The sequence below is a fragment of the Chionomys nivalis genome, chromosome 21, assembly GCF_950005125.1.
Source record: "Chionomys nivalis chromosome 21, mChiNiv1.1, whole genome shotgun sequence".
Classification (NCBI taxonomy): domain Eukaryota; kingdom Metazoa; phylum Chordata; class Mammalia; order Rodentia; family Cricetidae; genus Chionomys; species Chionomys nivalis.
The window spans coordinates 19,732,480-19,755,911 of record NC_080106.1 but is presented as its reverse complement, the minus strand read 5'-3'; the positions used below and the strand labels follow the sequence as shown (position 1 = coordinate 19,755,911).

At 43.9% G+C, this 23,432-nt stretch overlaps 1 protein-coding gene across 1 annotated transcript in view; it reads right to left on the bottom strand.

Moving 5' to 3' along the window:
- Hydin (HYDIN axonemal central pair apparatus protein) overlaps nt 1-23,432 on the bottom strand; it is a 310,664-nt gene that overhangs the window by 57,826 nt on the left and 229,406 nt on the right. The window contains exons 47-56 of the mRNA XM_057753452.1: nt 20,139-20,759; nt 18,167-18,388; nt 13,207-13,415; nt 12,831-13,013; nt 11,791-11,910; nt 11,275-11,434; nt 11,003-11,175; nt 4,799-4,997; nt 2,570-2,669; nt 732-831 (exon numbers count right to left, since the gene is read on the bottom strand). Coding sequence (XP_057609435.1) covers nt 732-831; nt 2,570-2,669; nt 4,799-4,997; nt 11,003-11,175; nt 11,275-11,434; nt 11,791-11,910; nt 12,831-13,013; nt 13,207-13,415; nt 18,167-18,388; nt 20,139-20,759 — 2,087 coding nt within the window. The remainder of the gene's footprint in view (nt 1-731; nt 832-2,569; nt 2,670-4,798; nt 4,998-11,002; nt 11,176-11,274; nt 11,435-11,790; nt 11,911-12,830; nt 13,014-13,206; nt 13,416-18,166; nt 18,389-20,138; nt 20,760-23,432) is intronic.

The window sequence follows — 23,432 nt, the reverse complement described above, 5'->3', positions numbered from 1 at the left end:
ACACTGTTGGAGATAAACCTCAAGGCCTTGTGCAGGCTACACAAGCACTTTACCAACGGAGCTGCACTCCTAGCCCCTGGTTTTTTATTTGTTTGGCTTTTTTGGTATGTGTACACATGCTTGTGATACATGTGTGTATTTGGATGTGTGCATGCAGATATGCATGTATGTGTGGAAGCTAGAAGGCAATATTAGATGTGTTCCTTGATTGCTTTCCACCTTATAAGACAGCGTCTCCTAGTGAACTCACCACTCACCAAGTTAGCTAGACTGGGTGGCTGGAGAGTTCCTTCCTATGCTAGGCCTACAGATGCCTGGATTTTTAATGTGGGTGCAGGGGATTTGAACTCAGGTCCTCACACAGGGCAGGCACTTTACTCATGAGCCAGCTTCTGGCTTCTTTTTCTCTTTCTCTCTCTCTCTCTCTCTCTTTCTTCCTTCCTTCCTTTCTTTTAAAAAAGATTTATCTATTTTTATGTGTATTGTTGTTTTGCTTGCATGTATGTTTCTCAGAGGATATCAGATACCCTGCATCTAGAGTTACAGACAGTTGTGAGCTGCCATGTGGGTGCTGGGAATTGAACTGGGTCCTCTCAAAGAGATGCCAGTGCTCTTAACCACTGAGCCATCTTTCCAGCCCCGCTTCTGTTTCTTTATAAAAAAAATTCCCAGACATACTCTTCTTGTCATGAGTGGATGTGGATGGTTGTGCTCCATGGGATTCAGGTTACCTGTACATGATCTCATATTTCCCACGGTTCTTCAGTTGAAGGGGCTGCTTGACTTCCTCCATGACCTTCAGAGTCCCAAAATCCAAACCTCCTTCGGCTCCTGCAGAGGCCAGGACATGAGGTAGGGGTGAGTGGGTAAGGGAGCCAGAGCAGGGGTTTCCTTCTCAAGTTTACATGGACAACCATTTCACGGTGAAGACTTTAGAGACCTTCTTTTCTGAAAATTCTGTGGCTGGGAACACCCTTTGTAACACTAAGTCTCGGCAGATAAATAAAAACCTCTTAGTGCATCCACACACCTCCCTAGAGATTCCGTCCCGAGGAGCCACTGGCCTTTCCTGACTTTCATTAGCTAAATTATCTTGAAACTTTATTTATCTATTATTATTATTTTTAATATGTGAATGTATGTGTATCTATGTGTGGGTATATGCAAGTGAGTGCAGAGACCAGAGCTGTGGGTGGGATGTGAGTGCAGAGACCAGAGCTGTGGGTGGGATCTCTCTGGAGCTGAAACACCAGACAGTTGTAGGCTGGCTGCCTCATGTAGGTACTGGCAATCAAGCTTGGGTCCTTTGGAAGAGCAGTGTATGTTGTTATTATCATTGTTGTTGTTGTTGTTATTGCTACTATTCTTATTTTGACAGGGTTTCTCTCTGTAGCTCCGAGTGTCCTGGAACTCTAACTTTGTAGATCAGGCTGGCCTCGAACTCACAGAGATGTGCCTGCCTTTGCCTCTTGAGTGCTGGGATTAAAGATGTGTACCATAATGCCCAGTGTAGTGTGTGTTCTTAACTTTATTTCACATGTACCTGTGCACTAGACACAGGTGGACCCATCAGAGGCCAGAAAAGGGCATTGGAACCCCTGTGCCTGGAGTTATGGACAGTAAAGATCTCTGTAGGTTAAGACAATGGCACCTGACTAACATGGAGCTCTAATAGTCTTGCTGAGGAAGAGACCCCTCAGGGAGAGGGGGTGTCATGGAGAATCAGATGCTCAGGGAAAATACACAGCCCAGGCACTAGGGAAGCATTCTAATCCCTGGGACCTGTGAACACACAACGAAGGGGACTTGATGCAGCAGGTGGACTTGAGGCTGGTGATTGGCTGCCATTAAATGTGGAGACTGACAGGGATTATCCTGATGGCCCAGTGTAACCACGAGGATCCCTGTAAAAGTAGAGGGGGACAGCAGAAGTGGAAGAACCAGGGAGATGGCAGCGTGAGAAAGAAGGGCCTGGTTGGATATTGCTGGCTTTCTAGATTCAGAAAGGGGACATAAACCAAGGGATGTGTGTAGCTTCTCGAGGCTGCAAAGCTGTATCCGTCATCACCTTGATATTCACCTAGTGAGACCTGCTTTTAACTGACCTCAAGACTACAACACACTGTGGGTTTTTTCCTTTTCTTTTCTTCTTTGGAGACATTGTTTCTCATTAGGTAACCCAGGCTGGCTTTGAACTCAAGAACCTCCTGCCTTGGTTTCATTAGTAGTTAGTGTAGATTGTTTTAGGTCAGGAGGTCTGTGGCAATCTGTTACGGTAGTGATAGAATAAAAAGCTGCAGGCAGGAGGAGAAGCTTTTACTGTCAGCTTCTCAGAGAAGAGCCCTGAAGGTTTGATACTGACGACAGTGCCTTGCTATCCTCCACCAAGGATACTGTCATTTGCAGTGACGTTGCCAACATCACTTTAGGCTTACAGGAATATTACAAAATTGTTCCCTCCCCCATCAACCCCACCACCCTACTAACAACACACTGGGGTCTCTCCACCTGGGACTCTACACAAACAGAGGCAACGTATAAACAGCCCCCTTTTAAGGGCTCAGCAAACCTTTGGGGAAGGTGATGTCTAAAGCAATATCATAGGATTCTGCAAAGACCAAGATGTTTTCGATCTGAACAACACCGACAAGGTTGTCTGCATCCAAAACCTGCCAGGGAAAAAGAATTCTTCAGTGAAAGCTGAGACCCACGAAGTGTCTGGAGTCTGAAATACGCAGCATGTAGAGGGAACTCGACAGCAGAGAGGGTAGGAAATTTAAGTTCTGAGAACTCCAAAGTCAGAGTTTTCTAACCTTACATTTTAAGTCGTCTTTCTCTGTTCACTTAAAAAAAATGGGACTCTTCTGTTCTTTGTGACTCAATCTGTAGAAAAGCGGCTAGATTCTTCATGCAGAACACATACTTAATGTTTCCGTTTTGGAAATTCACAGTGTTTTAGCTGTGTGATCATGGCCACCTTCAGATCTGTGGCCTTTAGTAGCTCATTGATTCTGTTCTTGTCACTGGTGGGGATCCGTCCTCCCTGCCCCCAGGAGCCACTGAGCTGGTGCCAGATGGCAGACCAATCTAATTCTATCTAGTTGACTGTTGACCTTGGACACTAACCAGGAGGCAGTAAAGGGCCCCTTAGGGCAAGAACGTCTGGGGTGATCCAACTCTCTGCCATCTTGCTGAACACTCCAGTTGAAAAGCAAATCCACCAGTTTGCATTCTATGTGCTTTGAGTGCAAGAAGAGATTTGTAATTGTCACTAAATTTAAGATTAAAAAGTTTATTTTTAAAACTATGTGTATGTGTGCTGGTATGCTCATGTGGGTACAGATGTTCACCGAGGCCAGAAGAGGGTGTTGGACTCTGGAGTGGGAGTTACAGGCTATTGTGAACCACCCAAAATGTGTTCTTCTGTAAGAGCAGCATGTGTTCCTAACCACCAAACATCTCTTCAGCCCCCAACTCAAGTTCAATTCAGAATTTCTATCTTTTCTTTTGACACACATTTGCCAATATGGTTGGATCTGTGGGTGGAGAACTCATGAGAACAGTGGACTTCCTGTTCCCTCTAAGAATATAGGACACAGACAGGAGGATGCCCTCTGATGATGGAGACAAAAGCCGGAGGATGCAGGCACAAGCCAAGGCATACACTCGTAGGCCCCCAAAACCAGAAGGGACAAGCGAGGGTTCTCCCCTGGAGCCCTCAGAGGGAATGCAGTCCTGCTAGTCTTCAGAACTGGGAGGAGGAGGGTCTGTTGTTTTGAGTCATCTAGTTTGTGGTGGGTTGTCACAGTGGTCCTAGGATACTAAACAAGATGATGCACAAATCAGGGGAGATCCTGCATGATGGAGCTCACATACCAATGTCAGCAAGCGGATTGACACGAGAAAGGAGCGGGGCTCTGAAGGATGGAAGGCACTGAATGGTTACACACACGGCTGATTCCCTCAACGGGACATAAGTTAAGCCCACTTGAGGCAGCGATGTCTCCAGATCTTCAAGCAGGTACCAATGCCCCACAAGGCCTAGAGAAAAATCCCCAGCAGGGATGTAGCAGTGCCAGGGGCTTCAAGCAGGAAAGCGCTTACACCACATGCTGGGAGTGGATAATTAAAGGTGAGGGTGGAGCGAGACACAGTAGAGACCAAGGCATGATCCTCACTGCTGAGAGAGGAGAGCAAAATGCCCCGAGAAGTGTGAGCAAAACCCATTTGTTTGCAAAGATCCCTGTGGACACTGTGGGAATACAGGTGGCCTGGCTGAGGGTGGCATCAGCAGTGCAGACCAAGATGGCGGTGGGAAGGAGATACCCTTGGAGACAGAACAGGTGAGGATTGTTGGGAGGACTGGATTGAAATGAACCCCACCAGCACGAGCAGGGCATTGAGATGGCTGTCAGGTACCAGCGGGGAGCAACAGGTGAAGGTGAAGGTAACGGAAGCAAACAGGATGGATGACCAGGTTTGGGCTATGAAGTAAGGAAAGTAATGTTTACTTTAATGAATGAATGATAGCGTAGCATCATTTATTCATTCATTTCACATTCTGTTGAGTATTCTGTTTTTGGAAGTAAGAAATCAGTTCTGAGTGATACTGCCTTTATTGAGCTTGATACATGCAGAGCAAGATACCATAGACTGAGGTCAGTGGGAGTATTTAATAAGAACTTGTGTGTGTGTGTGTGTGTGTGTGTGAGTGTGTGTTTGTGTGTGTGCGCGCGTGCACACACATGCCCATGCATGCATATTTGATATTCAAGTCTGTGGAGATGCCATTTCTCACCTCAACCCGAATGGCCTTCTTAATGTTGACAGGTTTGGTGGGCTGGAAGTGCACCTGCAGCCCAAACTCTCCCTTGGGTGGGATGCTGGCCTGAAGCACAGACACAGTGAAATCGTCGCCAAGGTGCTCCAGGCTGGAGATCCGCCAGGCCACAGATAGGGGTGTGACATTGCGGAAAACTACTGTCCTGGATTCTTTTCTGCAGAAACCAAAAGAGATTTGATCAAGTTCAAATAATTTTTCAAATGTCAATTTATCTCTCTCTGTTTTTCTCCACTAAAATTATATAATAGGGAGAAGAATCAATAACTTTTATTTTAGATTTTTGAGACTGAGTCTCATTATGCAGCCAACCCTGGCTGGGACTCACTATGCAGACCAGGCTGGTCTTGAACTCGCAGAGATCCTCTTGCCTCTGCCTCTTTTGCTGGGGTTACAGGTGTGTACCACCACTCTTGGCCCAACAGTTTCACTTTTGAGGGTGATTATGTAAATATTCTTTAACTCTTCTTGCCTTTTTAAAAATTTAAGCTGCTTAGATCATGAGGGACGGGCAGATTTACATGATTTTAATTTTTTCATGAAAAAGCTATTTCAAATGATCTCAGATTAACACCATTTAAAACTTAAAGAAAAATCACAAGAATCTCTCTTCATCCAGTTGATCTCGCCTCCCTTGTAGCCACATATTCTCTCTTCTCTGTCATTTTTCAGAACCATTTGAAATGAAACTGCAGGTAATCTCAAATCACTGGGTACACATTTTCTAAGAATGAATAAATTTAATAAATCAAGGGTTTTCACCATCATAAAGACTTTTTGTTTGGTTCATAGTTCAAGTTCAACTTTTATCTCTTTTTCTATTGCTATTCCAACCCCTTTTTATTTTTCCCAGTTAAGGAATCAACCTATGATCATGTATTTTATATAATTGTCAGGCTTTTTTAATGTCTCTTACCTTTCTTTAGTTTTCTTGGCTTTGATGTTTTGAAGAGCACAGGCCAGTTAATCTGTTGACTCTTGCTTACATTGGGTGGTCCGATGCTTTTTTTATGCTTAGATCTTTTGGCGGGAAAAGACCTAAGTTGCAAGCTGTGTCCATTTCAGTGCATTGGGGCAGGAGATCCCTTTAGTGCTACTTTTTCTGATCCTAGTGAGGCTGTGTTTGATGCCTTGTTTAGGTAAGGCTCACCTGATCACTCCACTGTGGATGCAGTCCCCCCCCCCTTTAATTAATTAAGTACCTTCCAGGGAGATACTTTGAGAATATGCCCTGTTTATTTCATTTTATTGACAGGGTTTTATATTTTCCTAGGCTACCCTTGAATCCACTATTTAGTTAGAGGATGACCTTGAACTCCTGATCCCTTTGCCCCCACCTATTAATTACCAGGACTCCAGGCTGTTTCAGCACACCTGGATAGATGCCCTATTCTGAAGCAAACAGTCACAGGCTAGTGTTAGCACCCATCATTCTCTTTCTAATACCATCAATCTTTCTATACTTAGCTGGCATTCTGCTGTCAGGAACAGAACTTCAAGTGTTTATTCCTATACTTATGCCAATAGAGTTATGATTCTCATTCAATATGTCAAAGATCAGTGGCTCTAAACCTGTGGGTTGCGACCCTTTTTGGGGTCAAACAATCCTTTCAAAGGGGTCACTCACCTAAGGCCACTGGAAAATACATATGTTTATTTATATTACAATCCATAACAGTAGCAAAATTAGTTACAAAGTAGGAATGAAAATAATTTTATGGTTGGGGTCACCACAATATGAAGAACTGTATTAAAGGGTCACCACATTAGGAAAGTTGAGAATTAATTTCTCAATAAAAAGATACAGCCTAGCAGATTATATTTGAAAACAGTATCCATCTTTTGCTACTTCCAAGAAAAACAACTCAAAATAAAAAATAGATACCACCTTAGGGTTAAAGGATGGGAAAAGGTATTCCAAGAAAATTAAACTAAGAAACAAGTAGGCATAGCTAGTCTGATATCTGACAGAATAGACGTCAAATCAAAGATAGGAATATCACTTCACAGTCATTGAAGGTAAAATCCACCAAGGGGATATTACAATTCTGAACATATATGCACCAAACATAGGCACACCCAACTTCACAAAAGTCATATTGCTAGATCTAATGCCACAGATTAGTTGGGTGACATATTTGAAAAGATTAACAAGACTGACAAATATTTATTCAAAGTAACCTTGAAACTTTCCCTCTGACCTCTTACTAGTTTCCTGATTTTAAAGGGTTCTCCAATTTAAACACATATCTGAATATTTAAAGCAAGCATTCACATATGAGAGGAAGGAGCATGGGGAGGGATTACTTGATGTGGGATATCTCTTTGCATGCTGTGAATATGTTTTATTAACATTGATTAATAAATAAGCTGCTTTGGCAGAATATAATTTAGTTGTAAGAACTAATTAAGAATAAGCCTGAGCTATTAGGCCAAACAGTTTGTAATTAATATTAAGCCTCTGAGTGATTATTTTAAAAGGGCCTCAGGACTGGGAGGGACAGAAAAAGCTTCTGTTTACAAATGATGTACCAATGTGAGGCTCTCAAATTTCCATAGGGTCTGAGGAACTTAAAAAATAAATGAAGGTTCTAGAACACATAAGCAGAGCCAAAACCAGCTTCCTAGTTGTGTCTCTCATGTGGGTCATGGCGATACACAGATGTGTCTCTAAGCTGTGCACTGTGCTGTGTGGCAGATTGAGGGTTTGTTCATACAGACAAAAAAGACAGGAAGTAAAAGAGGTCCAGATAAAAAAACTCTAAATAGGTTCCAGTGTGTTTTACAATGTTCATAGGCTTAAAAAAAAAGAAGAAAAATGGGCACAGACAGTTATAGAAATAAATGCATAGTTTTAAAAATAAAACAAAGTCTTTAAAGAGACAATAAAAATAATATAAAAGGAAAAAGCCATGTAAAGATGGGAAATACACAGGGAATCGGATCCAGTACATCATTGTGTTGACTTTGAATGTTTTGATGGCTGATGGGTAAGAGACAGCTGCCAGGAGACATGGGCTTGATAAAGAGAGTGATAAAAATATAGCAACCCAAATATTTTTAAATGCCTTAATTTTAAAACAAAAGACTAAAGTATATTTATAAAATGGAACTTAAAAGATGCATTGCTTTGGAGAAGTAATTTTGCTTTTGTTTCCACAGGAAAACAAGAGGCTATGCATTCATTCCCAGTTAAGATGGACCAGCTTTGATCAGGGCAGACTGCCTGAAACTTGACAGGTGATATCTATCAACAAATGTTGCCACTGCTCCTCCCAGGACTTGGTCATTATCTCAAAATTTTATCAGGGACCCTAAAGATACTTCGTCCACAGACAGCAGGAAGTAGTTTGGAGCAAAGGATTCCATGAGGAATATATGTCCACATTCCCAAGAGTTTGGGGGTATGGATGGTCTTTGGTTATTTGGTGTGTTATGGATATCTATATCTATATCTATATATCTTTTTACCATATATATGATAAAAAGACTAATAGAAATGGGTTAATTTAGTTGTAAGAGGTAATTAATAATAAGCCTGAGCTAATAGGCCAGTTTGTAATTAATATTAAGCCTCTGAGTGATTACTTTAAAGGGCACTCAGGACCATGCAGTACAGAAAAGCTCCAGTTAAAATTACTAGCACCAAAGGCCTTTGAAAAGTCACATGGAAACCCTACAGCTATAGAAGTTTCATATATATATTCACATATATATATATTGTACATATGAACTTATAGATGCTGGACTCACATACAAGAGCTGCACAAGATTAATCCAGTGAAAATCTGAGAACAAAAAGGGGAGGGAGCTCATGAAGTCCTACGTCAAAGCTCAGAACCTTAGCTAAGAACCAGTAGGCAACTGATGGCTTCTGGAGAAATAAAGTCAGTAATTTTCAGGAATGTGGCTGCTGAAAGGCTACCCAGAGTTCACAGATGTCCCTACACCCATGTATGGATGACCAGCACTAACTGGATGTTCTAAGTTTGAACACAGAGCACATGAGGTTGTGAGGGAAAAGTGGTGGTGAGGGTGGGAAATAATTGGAGTGAAGGAAATGGGGGGTGGATTTGTTCAAAACACATTATATACATATATGAAATTCTCAAACAATAAGAATTAGATAAAATACATTTAATTAGGTTAAAGTAGTAAATAGTTGGGTTCAGATCATCTTTGCTTGCTTTTTGACTAGTTATTCTTTTTTAATTTTAATTTTAATTTTAATTTTACGTGCATTGGAATTTTGCCTGCATGTATGTCTGTGTGAAGGTATCATACTCCTCCCCTGGAACTATAGTTACAGGTAGTTGCAAGCTGCCATGTGGGTTCTGGGAATTGAACCTGGGTCCTCTAAAAGAGCAGTCAGTGCTCTTAACCGCTGAACCATCTCTCCAGCCCTTGACTAGTTAGTTATTCTTAGTCTTTCAGAAAAGTGTATCAATATATTTCCAACCATGATCACAGACTTATTGATTCACTGCCCCAGTTCTACTGAATCTTGCTTCATGCATCTGGAAGCTCAGTTACCTGACACACATATGTTTTGATGATTTTATTTCCCCCTTTTAAAGTCTTAAAACCTGTCCTGTTGGATATTTTCATTCCTTCTGCTTTTACTGTTCTCGTTCCTGTATTTTTTGATTTAATCAAACCATTCTCCGATACACTGTATCATTTCTTTTAGTGTGTTTTAGTCCTGCTACCTATGAGGAATGAACTAAGGATCCTGGATCTGTCTTGTGATCCACTTTTCTACCAATTCTGGGAGATGATTCTGAGGAACGAATAAGGGCAGGTGACTTGGTCTAATCTTCTTGTAAACCTGATGTCAGTCAGATCTGGTGATAAACAGACTAATGATATTCCTAAGAAAATGGTCCTTGTGTTTGGAATGTTAAGAGCACTTATATAAATAAACACAGATTCTGAATATATGGCAATGGATTCCCTGGAGGTAGGCGAGCACTTGCCATGTGAAATTATATATGCTTCCAAACCATTTTTTTCCTGTTGACTGAAGTTATCAAAAACACTTTCTTAGAGGTTGAGGTGGATTTGTTTTTGTTTTTATCCAAGAGAGGGTTTCTCTGTGTAGCCCTGACTGTCCTCGAACTCTCTCTGTAGACCAGGCTGGCCCCTGAACTCAGAGATCTGTCTGCCTCTGCCTTCTGAGAACTGGGGTTAAAGGCCTGTGTCACTACTTCCCACCTGGGCCTGAGTTATTAATTTGGGCCAGAAAGTGTAAGACTGCTATGGTTGGGAAGTGAGGAGTCACGGAAGATGCCCCAGTCAACTTTCTTTCTCTGTTTTGTTTGCTTTCTCTTTCTGTGATAAACACTGCGACCAAAAGCGACCTAGAAAGGGCAGGATTTGTTTCGTCTTGCACCTCCTAGGTTATCATCTATCTTTGAGAGAAGTCAGGGCAGACACCTGGAGGAAAGAACTGAAGCCGAGACCACAGAGGAATGTGGATTACTGGTTTGCTCCTCATGGATTGCTCAGATTTTTTTTTTTTTTTTCAGAATCCAAGACCATCTGCCCAGAAGGCACTGCCCACAGTGGGTTGGGACCTCCCCCATCAATCATCAATCAAGAAAGTGCCCAACAGACCTGTCTATAGGCTGGTGAAATATGGGCATTTTCTCAACTGAGGTTCCCTCTTTCCAAATGGCCCTAGCTTGTACCAGGTTGACAAAGACTAACCAGCACACTAGTCCAGATAGATGCTGCTCATCTGGCAAAGTCTGATTTGGCGACCCAGCCTTGAGCAGTGGGGCATTACTATTACTTTGGTGGTATCTGCCATCTCTGCCTGACACATACTTCTGAAGGAATTGTGAAGAAAAACGACATCAGACAGAAATTCAGAGCCACAAAAAGGAAGCATATGAAAAATTCAAATATATGGAAAAAGAGAGAATGTTTGATTTTTCTTTTCTTGCTTTAATTAAAAGATCAAGTATGGGCTGGGAGTACGTGTGGAGGAGCTCAGGGACAGAGTCATTTGCCTGGCACGTACAAGGGGGAGTTCAATTCCTAGTGACATACACACAAACAAACCCAAAAAGTCCAGAGTAACTCAAGATGAGTTGGTTACCCTAGAGCTAAATGTTCTTGAGGTTTCCTTCCTCTCCCCAAGTTACCCAGGATTCTTACCTGTGAAGCAAGAGCCGTTCAAAATGCAATTGCCTGGGCTCCACCTCAATTTCTGGGCGAATTCCTTGGCAGTTTAACTTAAAGATGGCTGGTTCTGGGTTCTCCTTGATGCAGCAGACAATGCTGTCTTCGAAGATACCAATTGCCGTAGGGTAGGCCCACACATTTAATATCTATTGAAAGAATTGAAACACAGTCCATTTACACTGATGATGTCAGGTCTCGACTTTCCCAAGAAAGTCAGCCTATGGACTTTCCCCCTTGGATGGTACCTGTTTTTCATTGGGTTTCAGAGTCATGTTGACGGGCTCTAGAAAGTAGGTGCTCGCTTTCACATCATTCTGAAAGCAGAAGTATGCCTCCACCACCATTGGAGAATTGTTCAGGATCGTCAGGGACTCCATGTTGCCGGGGAACAAGGATGACTTATACCTGGAAGTGAATGGCAATGGATGAGGCTGTGGTGACCGAGTAAGGATTTATGTGTAGGAGGAGCCTATGACTGTGCGGAGGCAGTGGCAGGTGGCGAAGGTCATGACATCTGGAGTTGTTCACTTGCCTCGGAGAATACTGTACTTTGATGTGATTCCCCTAAGCCTCGGTCTTCTTATCTTTAAGAATGGGGTGACAGTGTTGCTTAGGGACACAGGAATCCAATTCTCCTGATTAGGAGTTCAGGACGAAATGGGGGCAGTGTCAGTAAAAGCCATGCTTACCTAAGATCTGTAATCGCAGTGTTTGTGAGCCCAATCCAGAAGTCTGAAATTGACAAGTAACCTAACACTTACTTGTCTCTTGACTTTCCACAAAGCAGTGGCCCAAAGTAAAATTTCTCCATACTCATTATATACTTCTTAAAGATGACTTCATTTAACTTCATGTCTTTCTTCCTCTGAGGGAACACAACCCTGAACACAGGGGAGGAAGAGGCAAAATGACCACACACGAATGGAAGTTTAATGCTGCCACCTGATGTGTGCTACAAAGGGTTCAGGGATTTGAAGACAGTTAACCCGAGCGTCTCTGGGGAAGCTTAACTCCTGCTTTCTAAGAGGGGATGATATGGTTGGAGCTTGAGACAAAGCCTCCTAGAGCCGGGCTGGATATTCTACTCCTAACAACCAGATATGGAAATTCCACAATAATCATAATTGAAACCTATTAAATAGTTCATCCAGTGGCTATCAATCAGCTTCTGAGTTCCTTGGTAAAACAGGGGTCCTTGCTGAGCATTATGAAAAGGGACAAGCTACAGAAGGTCTCTCCTTCAGCTGGGAGTCACCTTGCTAGTTTGCTTACCCAGGTGCCTGTATTTGAGACCTAAACTGCACAGTGATGTTCAGCAGGTCAGAGAAAAGCCACCCATTGAGCTTCACGTATATGTTCATTTCACAGGAGGACAAATCTTAGAGTAAAAGTCAAAGTGGTTTTAATCAGCTTAATAGCTAATATGCAGACTCACTTGCCAGAAGACATTGTTTCTTTCTTAATGTAGTGTTTATTTTGTCTCAGTGGGGGATACCCTGTAGTATGATGTCATCTCTGGTGCTCTTGTTTTAAGGTCTGATGCACTGAAGCCTGGTACAAGAGGGTCTGGGATATGTTCCCAGTTCAACAGTATTATTGTTGTTATTATTGTTATATTTAGTGTGCATGTGTTCATGTGTGTGTGTGTGTATGCACACATGCTGGGCAACAAGCATATTTTACATTGAGCATTCTCGCTGGTCCCCATGTTTTATTAATATACCTTGCTCAAGGTGCCTTGGGATGAGGGGACTCAAAAACATAGTTTTTGACCTTTTCTTTGAAAATTAAATCCACTTACTTTGGGTCTTTGCAAATGTCCGGGTAGGTACAGACTCCACGGCAGTAGAGCTGGTACTGGCGGCGGGTCCCAAGGAGCTCGAAATTAAACGTTTGGTCATAGTTGCCAAGATCAACAGAGGAGAAATGCACTCTCAAGGTCACCTCTCCATTGGGAGGCACAATCCACCGGAAGTGATTCAGCCTGAAACACCCACACAGGCTTTTAAAGTAACCATGCTTCTGGCTGAGGGAGGACAGGGGAAGCGGCTGGGACAGGGACTGCGCCACTGAGGTTAGGCGTGGCAGGCTGGGAGGCTTAGGCAGGGCAGCCCCGCCCCTCTCTGGTGCTGTAAGGGCTGCGTGCCCTCCCTCTCCCTGGTTGCTGCAAGGCCTACCTGATGAACTTTTCCTGGGAGTGCTCCCCATCGAAGCTGTTCTGGTCTATGTCAGACATCGGGGCGATAGTCCCCGGCGGTCCCCCGGAGAGGCCTTTTCTGCTGTAGTTTGTCCGACGTTTTTCCTTCTGAGTTTCACGAGCTTGTTCTGATTTTTCTTTCATTTTCTGCTTGCTCCCCTTAGACGGAGAGGTTGGTTCCTCTTGGGCCTTAATTCAAAAGGAGCACAAAGGCTTAAATACCCCTGGCACACCGCAAAGACATGCCTACAGCATGTCTGCAGTCTGGGTGGTGAGCAGCAGGTGCTGCTGGCCTCAAGGAAAGAGTAGTGCCAGATTCGTGGGTTAGTGACAAGGCCAGTGTTTCTCTGGGTACTCTGTCCCCCGAGGAGGAAGTAGAAACCCTAGAGCAATCTTGAAGCTGACATGGAGCATATGGGATAAATTTCAGCTCCTGGCAGGGTCCCATCATAGCCAGCTGGGCATTCAACTTCCTTGGCATCGCCTGGGCCAGTTTCTCCGGCCACCTGCCACATGATGGTTAATATTTTATTGGCATATTCTACTCCCCACCATTTCCTTTCTTCTTCTCTTTGTTCTTAGGGCTTAAAATGGATTTAAAAGAATCTCTTACTATTTTGGGATGGAGTACAAATCAACACTTGTATCTAATTGGTCACGTTTAATAAGCATTTCTCATGCTTCTTGATTTTATTTTTTCTTTTATTTTTAATTTATTTGTCGTCTTAACCTTTATGTGTTGCTATGATGAAAAGCCCGGCAAAGGCAACTGAAAGCAGGGTTATTTGGGCTCCCACTTGGAATCTGTCAAGGCGGAGGAGTCACAGAGGCAGGAGCGCCAGGGAGCTGGCCACGCCGCCCTCTCAGCCAGGAAGCAGGGAGACAATGCTCATGACCAGCAGGCTTTCTCCTTTTCCTTCAGCTCAGGATTTACCAGAATGGCATCACCCACATTTAGGGTCGGTCTTTCCATCCCAATTAACCTAATCTAGAAAATTCCCCCACATATGCCCTGAGGCTTGTCTCCCCAATGGTTCTAGAGCCCATCAACCTGACGCTCTGCTTCTAAGTACTTTAGCTCATGTCTCCTCAGAACAAGGACTGTCTCCTGTACTGCCACAATGGAGTCAGCCAGAGCCAAGGGTGTGAACGATACTCCTGCAATGCACAGTGCACCCAATACACATGCATACTTCCCTGCATGTCGTAGGCATGCATTTTTATAGCTATGTGTTCCTGTGGTGGGCTGAAGGAGAATGGCCCCATAGCCTCATATATTTGAGTGCTTGGTCCCCAGCTGGGGGGACAGTTTTGGGAAGGATTAGGAGGTGTGACCTTGTTGGAGGAGGTGTATCACTGGGGAGGGCTTTCAGGTTCAAAGGGCCATGCCAGGCCCAATCTTTCTCTCCCTGTCTCTAACTGACAGATAAGATACAAGTACTTGGCTGCTGCTCCAGAGCCATGCCTGCCTGCCTGCAGCTATGCACCCAGCCATGATGGTCCTGCACTCACCCTCTGAAAAGGCAAGCAAGCCCCCCCCTTAAATGCTTCCTTTTACAAGTTGCCTTGGTCATGGTGTCTCTTCACAGGAACAGAAAAGCAATTAAGACAGTTCCCAAGTGATCATATATTATAAATATCACGTTGCATTTTTTTTACTACATTTCTGTAGTAAATTTTAATCAGGTTTCTCTGATGTGTGTCCAAGTATGATGCTCAAATAAAGTTTTCCTTGTTAATTGCAAAACAGCTAGAGCTCCTCCTCAAATGATAGGTGGAAGATTGCTTAACTGTTTCTCTGACAGGATCGGTTTTCAGAAGGAGGGGTCGGTGCAGTAGCCACTTCCGACGGTGCTCCCTCTCCCTCTCTACCTTGTCTTTGCAGAGTCACCCCTGGGCACTCTGCTCTGCCGAGGCACACCCATCAATGCCACTCCCTCATTTTCCACCTGGTACTGGACATGCACTAGAGCCTCATGGTGAGGCGGACGGGGCCTACAGGTGGTTTCGTTTCCTGCTGGGCAGTGTGTGGCTTGTAGAAGCTAGCATTTACAAAGGGGCTAAATGTTAGGTCACCATTCTGCCCGTGGGATAAAAGGCCATGGATATAATTTTAATATGCATATAATCTACATATTATTACTCAAATCTATTTCGTTCTGTGATATCTTTCATGAATTATATGCATAATTTCTTCTATTTTTTATTGATTTCATTTTATTAACTTAAAAAAATTAGTTCAACTAAAGTTTATTTTCACATATTGTTAGGCAAGGAGATTAAGAAGTGACTTCATGCATAATATCCAATCTTCCCATGGTAATTTCTTTAATAATCTAACTTTTCCCTGGTGGTGTGTGTTTCCTTAACCCATATCTTTGTATTCTTGTACTGTGCATTACCTTAGTTTTAGAACAAATCTATGTACCCTTTGAAAAGAGCCAGTTTTTCAAGATTAGTATCCACAGTATTGTGTTTCATTATGGCTTTTCAAAAGACATCTGTTTCTGCTGATTCTTCTCCCTCCTCTTCTTTCTCATCCCCAATGGCCCCTGTACACTTAGCCTCCTCCCCATAACCTCTTTTTCTGCTTCACGTGTCATGTCACCCTTCCTCAATACCCTTTTGCCCCTCTAGTGGTATTGTATTCTAGCCTATATCCATACTACATTCGCTGACACACATTACCTTCACACCTACTGATACATATACATTATATCAACACTCACACCCACTGATACATACACATTATACCCACACTCACACCCACTGATACATATACATTATATCCACACTCACACCCACTGATATATACACATTATACCCACACTCACACCCACTGATATATACACATTATACACACACTCACACCCACTGATACATATACATTATATCCACACTCACACCCACTGATATATACTCATTATACACACACTCACACCCACTGACACACATACATTATATACACATTCACACCTGCTGATACTTACACACATTATATCCACACTCACACCACTAACACACACATTATGCATACGTTCACACCCACTGATACACACACATCAACATTATAAGCTAGTTTCAGTTGAAGAAAGAAACTGAAGAAGACACTAGAATACAGGAAGACTTCTCGTGCTCACAGCCTGGCAGAACTAATATTGTGAAAATGGCCATAGTTCCAAGAGCCATCGACAGACTTAATGCAGTTACTCTCAGAATTCTGATGACAACAGCCTCATCACAGAAAAATCATCCCAAGTTTCCCATGGAAGCACACAGACCCTGGTTCTCCAAAGCAACCCCGAGGAAAAGAGCAATGCTGTGGTGTCGCCCCACCCGAGGTCATGCTACACGAGAGAGCCCGGCAACAAAGCACCCAGACCGGTAGAAGGGAGTAGACGACCAAGAAACAAGTCACCTCGTTTTGTTAACTATATAATGCGTGCTAAAACATCTATTGAAAGAGGCAGTATCTTCACGGGACGGTGCTAGAAAAATCAGGTACCCATGTGTAAAGGATAAGACTACCTATACTCACCTTTTTCACCAAAAAGCAATTCAATTCAAAATGTATCAAAAACCTTAATGTAAGATTTAAAACTTTGAAACAAAGAAGGAAAAGATAGGCAGAACACTTTGAGATACAGGCACAGGCAGGGGCTGAGAGGGGCTCCAACGGCTCAGGAAGTCATCTCAAGAATGAACAAACGGGATCACCTGAAGCCAGAAGCCTCTGGATAGCTCAGGAGGCCATCGGTAGAGCGAAGACAAACTCACAGAACACGAGGGAATCTCTGCCAGCTATCTATCTGCCAGTGGAGTAATATCTAGAATAGATGAAAAACCCAGAAACTAAATACCTCCCCCAAACGTCAATCAATAAACAGGCACATGAAATGAAAGTTATTTCTCAAAAGACGAAGTACAATTGATCGACACTTGAAAAAAGAAAAAGAAAAACAAACAACCCCCTTAGACCCTCAGCATCAGGGAAATGCAAATCAAAACTACACCGAGGCTCCTTACACACTGCTGGCAGAAATGTAAACTTCCGCGGCCACTAAGGAAACCAGTATGACGGCTCCTCAGCAAACAAAGGAAAGACTAGAGAACACATGATCCAGCTATTCCACTCCTGGGAATACACTCAAAGGAACCCATGTTAACATACTACAGATACATTTGCTCTTCCATGTTGATTGTGGCACTGTTCACAAGAGCCAAGTTAGGTAGTCAGCCTAGGTGTTTAGTGACAGATGAATGGGAAAAGAATTAATACACACACACACACACTGGAGTTTTATTCAGCTATAAAAAAGAGTGAAATTATATCATTTTCAGGAAAATGAATGGAATTGGAGATTATTATGTGAAAAAGCCAGAACCAGATAAACAAATACCTCGTGCTTTCTCGCATGTGTAGAACCTAGATTTTATATATATGTACACACACACACACACACACACGACATGAAAATAGAAGGGGCACTATTTGGGAAGAGGAAGGGAGCTGGTGGGAGAGGGCAGGAGGATCATGGGGAGTATTATCAGTGCACACGATCCAACTGCTCAGAAATTCATGTTCCCATCACTTGGTATGAAAAAAACACACTAATAATTAAAAAAAACTATTTTTCCCATTTTTTCTTGCATATGAGTTCCAGAGTAATGTGATGTATTTCCTAAAGTCTCCTGGGGACTGGAAAAGAGGAGCAGCAGTCATTCTCAGCATCCTCTCCGGTAGACGGGACACACACACACACACACACACACACACACACACACACACACAACACATGGTGATGGGAGTTCTGGGCTCCTCAGGCAGGAGGGGAAGAGAAACAAGTCTCATACCAGATTCAGACTGCTGCCATGGGGGGTGCCCTTCCTCCCCATCCTGTGAACCCTGCCAAGTGCAAGACCAGTCGCGGATTCCTTACCTTGGCTACCATGGTGTTGAGGAAGAGATCAGAGTCCCCTTCTAATTCTTTTTTCTCGTCCAGCAGGGTCAGGTCATCGTTTGGTGGAATCACAAACACAAAGTGCTTCAGGATCTCAGTGGCAACAGAAGACTGCCGCTTCACTGGGTAAGAGATGATGGAGAACAAGGCAGGAGCTGGAATGGGTGGTCCGGAGGACCCCAGGCCTAGGAGGTCCAGGATCTAAAGGAAAAGGTTTGCGTTAATTACCTGTGAAGATTGTATGCCGATGCCATACCCTGTCAGAATGAACAAGGGTGGTGGCCCATGCAACCTTCCCTACCCTCAGGCCTCTGAGAGACTCCAAGGGAAGGATGGGCCTCCGAATTGGCTGTGCCGGGCTTTTCAGACCTCCCGGGACGCTCTTGCTGTGGGATGCTTATGCTCTGTATTTCTCACGGCCTTTGTCACATTTTATTGTGACAGTTTGTCTGTCTTTTATAGAACTATAAACTCCATTAGGGCAGGACCTAGTTTGATACAGTAGTAGATGGCCTTACCCTCCATAGGGCTGTTTAATTTAAACAGATCAGCTCTTAGCGTTCAGGTGTCTGTAGCATAGATCTGGTTCATCCATTCTCATATTTGATGTTCACTTTGTTTTAAATGTTCTTCTTTCCAAAGATAAACAGAAGTTGGGTTGGGGGGCAGGTTATATACAGCAAAGAGAGAAACCTACCAAACAAAGTAAAAGTTCCGGGTTTTCTCTCAGTGTGCTCTGGATCATACATGAGTCACCTCTAAAGCAAGGGCCTGGAAAGTGGGCAGCAAGTTCCTTCCCAGCATGCAGAAGTCCTTAGAGTAAGTACTCAGTGTTGAGATTGTCATTGCAACAGTATAGGGTATATATAGCCTGTTCTGTGGACTAAGCAGCCTGGTAGGCCTACCAAGTCAAGACCTCCATGTAATCTGCATCCCATCCCATGGACCATGGAGCATCCTAACACAGAACTGGAGTTACTTCCTAGGAGTTACAGTATCCACAGAGAAAGCCATAAGTCTGACAGCAGTTACTAAATCAACAGCCTAACCAACCTATGGATTCAAATGTGGAGGGCACAAAAACTATACAAGAAGATGTTCTTGGCAAAAAGGAAAGAGTTTCTGGCATGCTCACTGCTGAAACACAACTGTGAGTTGAGTAGAGGAGGTGCCGTGTGCTCTTCAGCCTGCCCTGGACCCGCCGTGGCAAGAATGGCAGTAAGGACAATGGCATAAATCTGCCTCTGTGAAGAACTGCTTTTCCCCTCCTCCAACTGTTACCTGCCATTCATCCCTCTAGGGCTATCTTCTGTCTTTCTAAAGAGTCTACCTGGTTTCTGATGAACCAGAGGTCAGCAAACTGTGGCTCTGCCCGCTCGCTGACAACTTTGGCCTGCTGTTCGCTTTTGTAAATAAAAGTTATTGGAACGAGGCCATGCCCACTGTATCGGGTCGGTGTTTGTCTTCACCCTCCGAAGGCTGAGTTGAGAAGTTGTTGGAAGATTGTGTGATCTTTAGCCTAGAATTTTACTTTTTGATCTTTTAAAGAAATAGTTCCCAGACAGATATATATCCTCCTCCACCTAAACCACCAGTTGACATTGCTTTTTAAGGCACAATACTTCTGTTGGTAGCAGTGAAAGGCTACCTAATAGACTGATTCCCATCCTAATGGGAAGTATGTGGGAAAGACATTTTGGAATAGACAAGTCTCTTGACTGACCCCCAAACCCCTCTCTAGTTCCCTGGGTACTAGAGTTGTCAGTATTAAAGATCAACAGTACAGATGGCTTTTAATGAGGCCAGATAGATGGAGTAGAAAGGTCCCTTTAGGCATTATTGTTGTATATACAAGGAGGCATCAGAGATTCATCAAAGGGGATACTGACTTTCAACACAAAGAAACAGTCCCTATGCCTCATTTTGTTTTATCCCACAGAAGTCTTTGTACCTGATCTCCTTTGGGAAGCTTCTCACTCTCCAGGGCATGCTTCCAACTTATGCCTTCAAAGTCCGGAGTGTGGATGTTGATAAAGGGCACCCCCAGATCCTTCTTCCCCTCGTGCTCCTCTTCCCCTTCCCCCTCGTCGCTCCGCTCCTCCATTGCCCGCAGCTTCTCCAGGCGCTCTCTCTCAGCCTTCTCCCTCTCCAGGCGCTCCTTCTCTGCCCTCTCCTTCTCTAAGCGCTCCCTTTCCCGATCCTTGCGGCCCCTGCGCCCGCCGCCACCAGAAGGAGCCTGGCGCTGATCGTCAGGTTCATGGGGCATCTCTTCCATGCCTGCGTGAGGCATCTGGACCCCTTGCTTGCGGTCCCAGTATGTGAGGATGTTTTGAACATCCTTCAGACAGAAGTCGTAGACTTTAAACCGTTGGGCCAGTGTCTTGTCAGCATCTTTTGGGAAGTCTCCTTCACTGTCCTCTTGATCCTGGGCAATAGGAAATCCAAATGCGTTGTTGTCGGTCGTGGGTTTCTTTCTCTTAGAGGGGTCTTCATTTGTTGGCTGGTCTCTGACAGAAATTTTCCTTTCTATTGATTCCATCTTTATTTCTAACTTGGCAGTCGTGGTGGGAACCTAGAAGGCAAAACATATGAATTATGCATCAAACAGCTTATTAAAGACACACAAAACTGCATGCTGGACAGCGAGGGACATCTTGTTTCACCAGGTGGCCTACGATTCAGGTACTTCCCTAGGTCTGGGAAGTTTGGGGGGCACTTTGTGTGTATGGTGGGGAGCTGCGTTGGAAATTCTGCCTCATGGATTTACATTGCAGATGTGGGCTCTACCTCGTGAATTTTGAAATAGGTGCCCAGGCATTTCAGCTCTAGGGCCACTGGTTTGAAGGACCAATAGGAAAAGGCCAGCAAAGACAGTTTTCTGACATGCTTTCAGGTGCTCTGGGAGAGGACAGAGGGGTGATGGTTCAAGTCCGGCAGTATTACGGCTCTGTGACCCTGACAGCAACCTAGTCCTCTCTGTGTGTAGTGGGCACAGCAATAAGAACGTCAAAGGGCTGTTACTGACTGCGTGTGCAGGTTCACATGAGGAATTTATGACAGTGTCTCCCATGGAGTAAGGGTTCTCTTAGTGTGAAGTTATTAAAACTACACAGCTTTTGTATTAAATTTCTGGGGACAAATGGGAGTTTAGAATCTGGTCACACTTAAGACTTTAAAAATGTTTATTTATGCTGAGTGGTGGTGGTGCAAGCCTTTAATCCCAGCACTTGGGAGGCAGAAGCAGGTGAGTCTCTGTGTGTTCTAGGTCAGCCTGGTCTACAAAGTGATTTCCAGGACAGCCAGGGAGACACAGAGAAACACTGTCTTGAAAAAAACAAAAACAAATTATTTATTCAATGAACCTGGTAAACAGAAACCAAGCCTCACCCCCCTCTTCTTACTGTGCTTTCGAATTTATTTTGTAGGCTCTGATTTTTTTCTCTTTGCTCAGATGAAATCCTTAGGTAGGTCTATCACTTTGGGGGACCATTCTTAGGTGATAGCAAATCCAGCCCGACCTCATGATCACTGCCTTCAGTATCCCCCTTCCTAGTGGAGTCTTGAGTGACCAAGGGCTGGCGTTTCCTCTCATCTCTGCTTCTTTGATTTATCCATCTTGAACCCGGCCCAGCAAGGTGGTCATGTGAAAGCACTGGTCAGAGCTGCCTTATAACTAAGAATTCCAGCATCCCACTTGAGCACATGTGAGAAGAGGCCTCAGTTGTCAGAGCCACTGTGAGCACATGGGGTTGATGTGGGATGTGGTACCAGGTCGGGAGGGGGGGCTTTCAGTTGTGTTTTGAAACGGGGTGGTTCTCAAGCATGCCAATCCTTCCCGTCCTCTGGCATCCCCTGATATTGATATTTCTTTCCACTTCCAGAGGATGGATCTGGTCTCAGCTGGTTTTCCCCTGAGCTAGCATTTTCAGACCGGATGACTACATTAGACCAAGAAGGGTCTCAAAAAGCTCAAGAAGTCTTCCCAAGGAATATGGCCAAATGTGTTTTGTGCTAAGCTCAGGTGATACACACACAACTTGTCCCTAAATAGATGGCTGGTCAATGGTCCTTCCTGCTCGGTGTGAAGTCACCAAATCACATTTGAAGCTACTTGCCCTCTATTCTGTGCCAGGGACATAGGAGGGGCAGGGCGCATGTCACAGCCACTTGAGTTAGAAAGGAAACACACACACACACACATACACACTTTCACTTAAAAGCCCCAACAGATTCCAGCTAAAGACTATGATGAAGTCATTGGACAGACTTCTAGGCCGACTGGGCCCCGAACAGTCTTTTTTCCTGATGGTGTGTGAAATGCTATCTTTAAGAAGTAAGTTTGGGGGATGGCGAGATGGTTCAGTGTGCCAAGACACCTGCTGCTAAGCCTGTTGACCTGAGTTTGACCCCTGTGCCCCACAAAATGGAAGAAGAGAATGAATTTCTATACATTGTCCTCTGACCTTCATTTGTGTGCTATAGCACACACACACACACACACGTACACAAATAAATATAAATGTAATTAAACATAAAAATTGGGATGTTAAATTGGCATAGATTATTTTGAATTTTTTTCCAATAAAACATGGAAGTGGTGGTTGGTGAGGAACCAGAGGCACCCAAGGCAGGCTATTACCATTGCTCTTGGTTTCCCATCACAAAGAGAGGGTAAGACCCTATGGCTGAGACGTCACATACTTTAACTGTGGGGCACAGAGAAATCAAACCTGAATTGATCAGGACATTATCTCCTTACTGGTTGGCTTTTGCTGTGTCATAAGGTGCTGCTAAGGGAGAAAAGACGTCAGTGATCGTAACCAGCACTGGACTGCATGCTACAAATGACCTGCTAGGCAAAATGTGCCCACTGGCGCAATAGTGGCAGAGTGTTTATGGAGTAACCAAATGCTCTCTTGATTGGCTCTGAGGCCTGCTCCTCCACAGAGAATTTATACCTGGTACTGTAAACATGCTCAAAACCATGGTTGCCATAATCATAGGCACTGGGGAGAGCCTATCGATGCCCCTGGAGGCAAGTCTTTAATACTAACTATTTAGCACCATCCACAATCCTGTAGCAGGCAAAGGAAAGAGCAAAGACCATGATAATACATTACTGGATAGGGTTCTGGGACTCTGGCTTCATCTGTGAACCATAGGTAGGGACCACTGTCCTGAATGCATGGGATGTCAAAATGCATGACCAGGTGAAACACAAACCCAACACCTACATATAGCGCTT